At 58.6% G+C, this 9,618-nt stretch overlaps 1 protein-coding gene across 3 annotated transcripts in view; it reads left to right on the top strand.

The window, feature by feature from the left end:
• The window catches only part of Rasa3 (RAS p21 protein activator 3), a 79,926-nt gene extending 70,970 nt beyond the window's left edge, over window positions 1-8,956 (top strand). For 2 of the 3 annotated variants that reach the window (XM_026381530.2, XM_026381531.2), the window contains 4 exons: window positions 2,414-2,622; window positions 3,590-3,693; window positions 6,306-6,489; window positions 7,628-8,956. In XM_026381530.2, coding sequence (XP_026237315.1) covers window positions 2,414-2,622; window positions 3,590-3,693; window positions 6,306-6,489; window positions 7,628-7,703 — 573 coding nt within the window. In that variant the 3' untranslated portion in view covers window positions 7,704-8,956. Of the gene's footprint in view, window positions 1-2,413; window positions 2,623-3,589; window positions 3,694-6,305; window positions 6,490-7,627 lie in introns of those variants that run through there. The other variant, XR_003300102.2, reaches the window with a different exon arrangement.
• Window positions 8,957-9,618: the final 662 nt, after the last annotated feature.

The following is a 9,618-nucleotide window of genomic DNA, read 5'->3' on the forward strand; positions in this document are numbered from 1 at the left end:
GCCTCTGCTGCTCCAGGACCTTGCATTCTGTGTGCCTGCAGAGCCAGACCCCTCGGTGATGCCGAGACCTCCCGGGGCTGGAGCAGGGGCAGAGGCCCTTAGAGCATGGCTGCAGGGGCTTCTGAGTACCTGGGAGGCAGTTCCCAGGCCGACCCAGATGAGCTGGTACTGAGGCACTCCCCTCAGATGAAAGTCTGAGCCTGTGAGGGGTGGGGCTTGTGAGATGCCCTCACATCGTCTCTCGTATGATCCACGTGCCAAGTTACAACACCTTTAGTGTCACTGACTTCTTAAGGGATCACTCCTTCCTGGGCCCCAGTTGTGCACATATTTTTCTGCCCAAATTTCAAGTTTTTCAGATCTTTCGGTTCTGCTCTTTCTTTCTATTTCTCACTGCAAATCTGGTTAAAAGCAGCCAGCAATGCCCATGCCAGAACCTGAATGCTCTGCTGCCTTGAAATTTCCGTTGCCAGATTGATCAGTTCCCTACCTCTGTACTCGGTCTGACAGAAAGCCTCAGGACTTGAGCAAAATGTAGGCGGTTCTTTGTCAGAATACAAATTGAAGGGCTCGGCCCTCATTCCCCCTTGAAACCTCAGGAGCAGTCTTTGCTGTCCGCATTCCTATTGGCATCCTGGTCTTCTAAACTCCACCAGAATCTCCCATTAAACAAACTCTGCTTCTCCAGCCTGCGTCTCCAAACTTTCCAAACTCCTGCTGCAAATCAGTTCCCAGGCTCCTGAACCCCGTGGTGAGGTGCCATCACACTTCACCTCTCAGTGCCAACTTCAGTGCTACTAACCTTTTCACTGTTGTGACCAAAATACCACGACAACAACTTGGAGGAGGAAAGTTGATTTTACGTGGAAGAAAGACCCCTTCAAGGGTGCCAGGAATAGGTCCTGAGCCTGCTGGGACTTCCTCTCAAACCTGGTTTTGCTCTGTGTAATTTTGAACTTGGAGAAGGATGCACAAGGACAGAACGAGGGCTCCCAGGCACCCTTGATCTGGCTTCACTTTACCCTGTGTGCTGGGTCATCCTTGGTGTCCTCGCTCCTCTGTGTGTGACGGCTGCATCTTTCCTGAACTGCACGAGTACTTCAGTGTATGCTTCCTAAAAACAGTTCTCTTCAGAACCACATTGCAGTGGCCCACATCAGAAATCTCACTCTGGCCAGGCCAGCACGTCCCCCTCGGATTCACAGTGGCCACCCTGCTCCTTCCCAGGCGGGTCACGGAGGGCTTCTGCTGTCACCTGCTCTCAGACCTTCCCGGCCCTGCTGGGCGACTCAGGCCTGGTGTTCTCCATGCCTAGAGGCAGCTTGTTTTCTAGTTGTCCATCAGCTTGGCTTTCTGGCCCCTGTGAGTGCCCAGCCCAAAATGATGGTCAGGTTGCTGTCCATGGGGACCGTAGCCATGAGCACACTCCTGCAGAGGTGGGGTTTACACACACGGGGCGGGGGCACAGGTGTTCCCATCTCCTAGTGAGGCCCCAGCTATTCACCCAGGAATATGCAGCCGGAACTCCCCCAGCCCAGAAGGGCTATCACCTTGGATAGCCACCGGAGTCCTGCCAAGCTCTGGTCTGCCCACCTCTCCAAGCACCATCTGGGTGCAGCTTGGCCGGTGCTCCTGGGGTCACCTGACCCCTCTGGCTCCAGGACCTTTGTTCCCACTGTCTGCTGCCTGGGAAGCCATCTGTCCCCTTTCTGCGCCCCACCTCTTTGACCCTCTCCCTGCTCTGCCTAGCTAACCTAGCCTGCTCCAGAGCTCAGCCGAGGCCTGCTCAGTCTCTCCTGACCCGTTAGGCTCTGGCCCTGACTTGCTGTTTGCTTTCACCCTTCCCCCTGGCTGCAAGTAGCAGGTCCCTGGGACCCAGGGCAGTTGCTGGCACTTAGTAATGTTGTGGAGAGAGGCCAAGGCAGCCCTGGGCAGCCTCATGAGGAAGAAGCCCCTGAGTGGAGCCGTCCATGTGGTCAGGCGGGCACCAGGGCACCAGAGGGCAAGAACAGCTTGCCAGGCCCTGAGGCAGGGCTCCATGTGCCAGCCAGGTGGACAGGAGGAGCTTCATGACACCTGTGGCCAGCCCTGCTGTCCCAGGAGAGAAAGCAGGTGGCGGGGGGGATTTCAGCTGAGGCTTCTGAGGCGCAGGGCAGAGTGTGCCTGGTAGGCTCACCCTGGTGGCCAAGTTGCAGCGGCCTCCCAGCTCTGCCTCTTCTGTTCCCAGCCCCATCCTGTGGCAGAGCTGCAGGAAGGCCCTGGGCCCATCCAGGTTTGCCTTAGCCCTGGCCCCTTGGGGCCCATCCAGCCAAGAGTCCCTTTTCAAGCCATGGATGGCGTCTGAATGCCTGTGGCTCCCGAGCTTTCTTAGAGCTCCTCTAGTAGCCCTCCTGAGCCCACACTGTGTCCTCAGATGTTCCAGGTCATCCAGCCGGAGCGTGCACTGTACATCCAGGCCAGCAACTGTGTGGAGGCCAAGGACTGGATCGACATCCTCACCAAGGTGAGCCAGTGCAACCAGGCACGCCTCACCGTCTTCCACCCGTCCGCCTACCTGAACGGCCACTGGCTGTGCTGCAGGGCCTCCTCCGACACGGCCGCCGGCTGCACCCCCTGCACTGGGTAGGTCTGGGCCCCTGCAGCACCCGGCACCCACCACCCCACTCAGCCAAGCACAGTCACCTGGCTGGTGTGCTGTCCAGGGGGCCCAGCCAGGGGGCCCAGCCAGGCACATCTCATGTCCTCTGCAGAGTCCCCACTGAGGGGGCACCAGGGCGTGGGCCTCTGGGAGGCCGTGTACCTGCAGGGAGCTCCAGGCCGTGGAGGTTCCTCCCCAGCCCCTACTGTGGCAGAGCCGACCTTGGGGAAGTGGTCGGCAGGCAAAGGAGGGCTTGAAGCCGAGGCGCCCATTTCTCCCGGGAGCCTGGAAGTGCTCCATCTCCGCTCAGAGCCCCACCCAGACTCTCCACCAGCACCTCTGCGTGGACACTGAGGCCAGCATGGCAGCTGGGCCTCCTGTGGCCAGGGTGCCCGGCCTCCCTCGGCAGGGCCCCTGATTAGCTCTCTCTGCCTTGTCATCTGAGGAGTATGACAGCCTCATGTGACAAGCCCCCAAAGTGTACTTGTCACACAACCTTCACATCCGGCCATTTCCTCCCCAAAGCCGTGGAGGGTGATAGATGCAGAGGCCAGGGCCACACCTGTCAGTCCCCAAGACCTCTCTCCTGTCCTCACCCAGGACAGGACAGGACCCACAGCCTCCTGGGGGGAAAGGAAAGCTGACCTGTCCTCTGGGCAGGTGACCCTCTGGGGATGTGCCCGAGCCTTACACCAGGCCATTTCTGCCCTGTCCACCATGGTTGGTCTGGATCCGTGGGTCCCAGAGGCCCCAGCTGTGGAGGCTGGACTCTTCCCTCACATTCTATACCTGTCCTAAGCCAGCCTGGGGCCACCCTGTCACAAGGTCAGGATCAGGTTTTAAATATCTTCTCTCCAATTTCTTTCTTACTTGATTTTCTTAAAAGTAATATGAGTAAAAGCATTGTCTAAGTCATGTTTTTTCCTTTTTATCCTTTCCCTGTCTGGGCAGTGGCCTCCCAGCAAACATCCAGCTGGACATTGACGGGGACCGCGAGACGGAGCGCATCTACTCCTTGTTCAACCTGTACATGGGCAAGCTGGAGAAGATGCAAGGTGACCACAGCCCCTGCCCGTGTCAGGCCAGGGAGCTGGCCCAGGCCCAGGGCCATCTGCAGGGTCCGTGGGGCGTCCGTGGGCAGGCTACAGCCCTGGTGATAGGAAGCTGTTGGCTGGCTAGCCAGCACTCTAGAGGGAGATGTGTGTAACATTTCACAGCTTAACAGAGCTAGAAGCTCAACAGTCTGGGCAGGACAGGTTAGGTGGCACGGGACCTGGTCTGTTCCTCAGGGGCAGGCAGATCCAAGGAGGGAGGCAGGGGTGTCTTCTCCATGCGGGGTCTGGGAGAACTCAGATACGCTCAGGAGAAAGTCTGGAATCGAGCCCGTTAGCCTTGCTTCCTCCCTGCTTTCCTGACCAGCCCAGAAGGCCAGCTGCACCTTGGCTGGCCATGCACGGGGTCCTGGGCATCACGTCCCGCCCGTGTGTGAGAACAGGCTCCAGGCTCACACAGGCTCACATGCCTGTGCACACCCAGCGGTAGCATGGTGCCCAGCAAGCACAGCATGCGCAGGGCCTGGCCCTGCCTGCACCACAGTGCTGCACACTGTGCATGGCCTCTACCCTCGACCTGGAGTGCCCTCCTACTTCAGTCCAGCCAGTGCCTGCCCTTCCTGTGAGTCTGTTCCTCCTGGGAGCTTTCTCCAGCCCCATAGCCTGGGTTCACCCCATCACTCAAGTGCAGCCCTCTCTGGTCTGTTCACTTTTAGTTGTTATCTGGGGCCTTTTGAGAGCAAAGGAAACATCCTTTTTACCCCAGGACTTGGCACAAAGGGGGTACTTGTCCTGTTGGATGGATGGATGGATGGATGGATGGATGGATGGATGGATGGAAGGAAGGAATGATGGCCAGACGGGAGGGAGGGAGAGAGGAAGGAAGGAAGGAAGGAAGGAAGGAAGGAAGGGGTATATAGATAGATGGATGGATGGATGGATGGCCAGATGGGAGGGGGAGGGAGGGGGAAGGGAGGAAATAAGGAAGAGACAGGTGTATAAACAGATGGATGGATGGATGGTTGGCCAGATGGGAGAGAGGGAGGGAGGGGGAGGCGGGGAAGGAAGGAAGGAAGGAAGGAAGGAAGGAAGGAAGGAAGGGAGGGAGGGAGGGAGGGACAGGTGTATAAATGAATGGATGAATGGATGGAAGGCCAGACAGGAGGGAGGGAGGGAGGGATGGAGGGAGGGAGGAAGGGATGGAGGGAGGGAGGAAGAGATGGAGGGAGGGAGGAAGGGATGGAGGGAGGAAGGAAGGGATGGAGGGAGGGAGGAAGAGAGGAAGGAAGGAAAGGTGTATAGATGGATGGATGGATGGATGGATTGCCAGAGAGGAGGGAGGGAGGGAGCAAGGAAAGAAGGAGGAAGGAGGGAGGAACAGACAGGTATATAGATGGATGGATGGATGGATAGGTGGGTGGATGAATGCATGATGCATGGATAGACAGGTAAGTGGATGGATGAATAAAAAATGGACAGATAGACAAATGGAAGCAATTATGCTCTCATCCTTCCTCCCAATAACCAACAAACGGTCTTGATAGCAAGGGCTCATGGCTGTCAGCGCAGCCAGACTCTCAGCTCACTCTGCCCACATGCACCTTACAGGGCATGGAGTCCCTGCGTCCTCCAAGCCTCTGCCCGAGATCGCGGTGCTTCCTGACAGCCTTCTAGTTGGGCAGCTCCGATGGCTGCGAGACACTCTCCCCAGACCCATGACCATGGGGCCTGTGCCCGTTGGTGTCACAAGTCCCTTCTGCCCAAGTCCTAGCCTTTGGTGCTGGAGGGCTGTGTTGCCATGGCCTTGGCCACAGGCCGTGGTCAGACCCTGGCCCCTCCTGGCGCTCCTGTGGCTAGGTCTCTGTGGCCCACATCTGCAGACTCAGTGCAGGGTCATGGCATTGTGTCCTGAGGGCTAGTGCTGGGCTGGGAAGGTTGGCCAGTGCAGAACGGCTTGTCACCATGGTGGCGAGAGTAGAGACATCTCTGTGGGGGATGGCAGGCTTGCCGGGTGTGCTGGGGACAGGCCATGTGTCCATCCGTGCAGTGACACAGGTACCTGCCTGTTAGGGCTTTGGGGAGGCTGCTCATGTGAAACGGAGCCAGTGTCTCCTGCAGGGCCTGGTCCCAGGACTCCATTTCACCTTGATCAGTTCAAGGACACTGTTCACAGGGCACCAGGCCCAGGGTCCAGGCAGAAGGTGGTTTTAGTGGTTATTTTGTGTCCTAGTGAGACAGATTGGCTCAGGGACGCCGCCATCTCTGCCTCCTGCTCGGTCCTCCCGCCTAGTCAGGCCTTGCGGAACAGCCTGGGCTGCTGCACCCTCACCAGCCCTCCCAGGAGGGCAGGGACATGCTCTGGCGCCCGCCACCTTCCTCCACAGCCGTCCTCTCACTCGACTGTGCAGTCAGCCAGCTGGACCTGTGAGGAGAGGGTGGCTGGGCCGAGACAGGCTGGCCCAGGGGCTGCAGGGTGGACACCCATGCTCTCACTCACGGGCCCAGGGCCAGCCGCTCCCAGAGGGCACTGCCGTGGGAAATGCATGCCCTGGCAGACACCCCACGAAGGGGTGGTGGCCACAGGGACACCCACAGTGACATCCCTGCCCCCACAGAGGCCTGTGGGAGCAAGTCTGTGTACGACGGCCCCGAGCAGGAGGAGTACGCCACGTTCCTCATTGACGACCCCCAGGAGACCTACAAGACACTGAAGCAGGTCATCGCAGGCGTGGGGGCCCTGGAGCAGGAGCACGCGCAGTACAGGAGGGACAAGTTCAAGAAGACCAGATACGGGAGTCAGTGAGTGCCTCGGGGATGAGGCTGGGGGCAGGGTGGGCCAGTCCACCTCAGGCCTCTGATGGGGCCCACCTGGGGAGGAGGCCGGGCCTCCCCAGCCTGTCTCGGCCAGGGTCTGGCCCCATCTGCCTCTGCATCACACGCCCTCTGCCATCTCCCAGGTCACTGGCACAGGCTGGCTCTGGAGTGGCCACATTCTTGTCCCAGGAGGGAGGGGGGTAGGGCAGGCGGAGGCTCAGGACTGAGTCGGGTGGACCGCACCGACCCTTCACCAGCGATAGCTGGCAGGTAGCCTGGCCTCCACCCCCACTTCTGCACAGGAGCAGAGGTCATGGGAGATGGAGTGAGATGAGGTGAGGGCTAGAAGAGCCCAGAGCCAGGGGGAGTGGGCGTCTTGACTGTGCCCATCCAGCAGGTGCCAAGGGACGCCATGACAGAGCCACCACACAGCCTAGAACGGGTGGGTGAGCCTGCAGGGAAGAGGCCGGGGTTCTGGGAAGGATCAAGTGAGGCTCAGGGAGAGTGACCACGCCCCACGTCCTGCTGGATGGAGCCCGAGCACCTCTGGGGCCTCCGGCCTTGAGGCAGGTCTTGGACACACCTGGCAGGGAGCCCAAAGCCAGGGGGCTGACCACAGCCCAGGAAGCAGAAGCCTGTTCTAGGGGAGGTGTTGCACCCAGAGCAGGCAGCCACCCACCCCAGACACCCACTACCCAGCACCGGGCATTCTTCAGCCACAGGTGGACAGAGCCCGCCTTCCCACGCTCACCACACACACTCCAGAGTGTACCACACTCCGTGTGCACACAAGTCCAGCCTACACACGTGAACCTCACGCATCACAACATGTGATCTGCAGCAGGGGTACACGGCACGCCAACATGTGTGCATGCTGCGTGTACCACCTGGCGTGTGGATTCTGCGCACGTGTGTGCACACTGCATATGGCATACACACAGCACCTCTCCCCTTCCAGGGAGCACCCAGAGTGGGGACCTCCTGTTCATGAAGCATTCTATCCCCACTTCTTCCAGGGACACACAGAGTGCAGAGCCTCTTCACCCTCATCTTCCGGGGAGCACCCCGAGGAGGGAGGGAGCCTCTGCTCTGCCTGTAACTTTATCCTCTCCCCGTCTTCCAGGGAGCACCCCATTGGAGACAAGAGTTTCCAGAACTACATCCGACAACAGTCCGAGATCTCCACCCATTCCATTTGAAGTATGTGCAGTGTTCTGGGGTGGCACCAACCTGCTACACAAGGCCACCCACCACCCTGAGCAGCGAGGGAAGCAGAGCCTCCACAGCCCAGCAGCTCCCACAGGACCAGTCCTGGCTGCCAGGGCACCGCACGTCTCCACCCAGAACTCTAACTCCTGCTTTCCTCACCTGCCAGTGCCGACTGACTGGCCTCTGGAGTGTGGGGTCATGGTCTTCTCATTCCCTGTGTTCTGTGGAGGTGCAGGGCTCAGACGAAGGGTCAGGAAGCATCCAGTCCCTCCTCTGGAAGCCCAGGAGTCATCCAGTCCCTCCTCTGGCCTGTCCCTGGCTCTTCTGCTGCACCCCTCCAGGTGTGAACAGTGTCACTCCATCCCACAAGCCTCCTGCCCCCATGGCTGTCCCAGAGGCCTCCCTGTCTGCTCCTGGCTGAAGGGCCCGTTTTGTGGCTGGAATCCCTGAGGGTCCTGGGCTTTGGGGGCCTGGTCCCTTCTGCAGAGTCCAGGCAGGGAGAGGCAAGATTCAGTCTCCTCTGGCTGACTGGCCAGCCCCAGCCCCAGCACAGCTGTCCTACTGTGGGTCAGTCCCCAGCCCCAGCACAGCCTGTCCTACTACGGGTGGGTGTGGGGAACCGTAGTCCACTTGCCTGCCACCCCATGGGGAGGCTGGGGGAAGATTTTTGAAAAGTGCATTTTTCAAGCCGTCTTTCTTGATGTTTTTAAAGGAGTGTTTTTAATTAGCTCTTTGATGTAAGGTAACTTAGAACATTGGAACCTTTACCTGCTCAAGAGGGCTCTGAGAGGCAGGTAGCCAGGAACTGTGTCTCCAGCTGCCCGAAGGTCTCCCAGGGACTGCTGCGAGCCCGTCCCCGGAGCCCCAGGAGGTGAAGGGCATGGCCATGGCCAGAGCTGCTGTCTGGGGACAGGAGGGTCGGGGCAGGAGGGCAGGCCTCTCCAGCTTGAGGCACACTGCTGTTGCAGACCTTGCTCTCCAGCACCCCTGGCCTGTGGCAGGGGTCCTGGGGAAGCACTGAGGCACATGTGGACTTCCTGGTCCAGGCTTTTCATCTAGGGACAGATAGTCACATTATTTCTTGTCACAGAAGTAGGGGAGGAAAGTGTAAAGAACCTCTGGACACATGCTCTCAGGCTGCGATTTTTAACAGGGATTTGTAACAATGTTTCTGTTTATAAAATACTAATAATTTGCAATGTATTTTACTGGCCGATTAAAACAGAGGTTTTATTCTTTCTGAGGACTGGCCTGTTTTCCACAGGAGCCCATGGGTCACGGCGCTCGTTGGGTCGGGGCACCAGGTGGGGAGTGGCAGGTGACAAGAGAGGGTCTGATGACAAGTGGCATCCCTCTGGCAGGTGACATTCAGGTGACATGTGGGGCTTTAGGTGGGAACTTGGCCCGCGGTGACTTCAGGAGAGGTGTTGCCCCAGGAGAGCGGAGGGCAGACTGCACCAGGAGCTCAGCTGTGCAGTCTGAAGATGCGTGGAGCTGAGCCGTGGCCCTGGGGGTGGAGGGGTGGGCACCCCAGGACGGGGGAGCTGCCGTCTGCTCTTCTGCTGCCCCTCCTGAGGCCAGGAGAGGGTCAAAGGGCAGTACAGGCGAAGACCCCGTCGCTGGGGCCAGGGATGGCTGATGGGTTTCTAATTTCTTTATTCTTTTCTCCATTTTGTTTTTCTTTTTCTTTCTTTTTTTTTTTTTTTTTTTGCTGGGGGGCTACTGGGGATTGAATTCGGGGACACTCAACCACTGAGCCACATCCCCAGCCCTATTTTGTATTTTATTTAGAGACAGAGTTTGCCGAGTTGCTTCTGATTTCTTTATTTCTTCCTTCTCTCCATTGGGTTTCCCTCTCTCTCTTTCTAATCCCATCGGCCGGCTCCATCAGGAAGAAGGTCTTGG

The sequence above is a fragment of the Urocitellus parryii genome, chromosome 2 (assembly GCF_045843805.1).
Source record: "Urocitellus parryii isolate mUroPar1 chromosome 2, mUroPar1.hap1, whole genome shotgun sequence".
In the NCBI taxonomy this organism is placed as follows: Eukaryota; Metazoa; Chordata; class Mammalia; order Rodentia; family Sciuridae; genus Urocitellus; species Urocitellus parryii.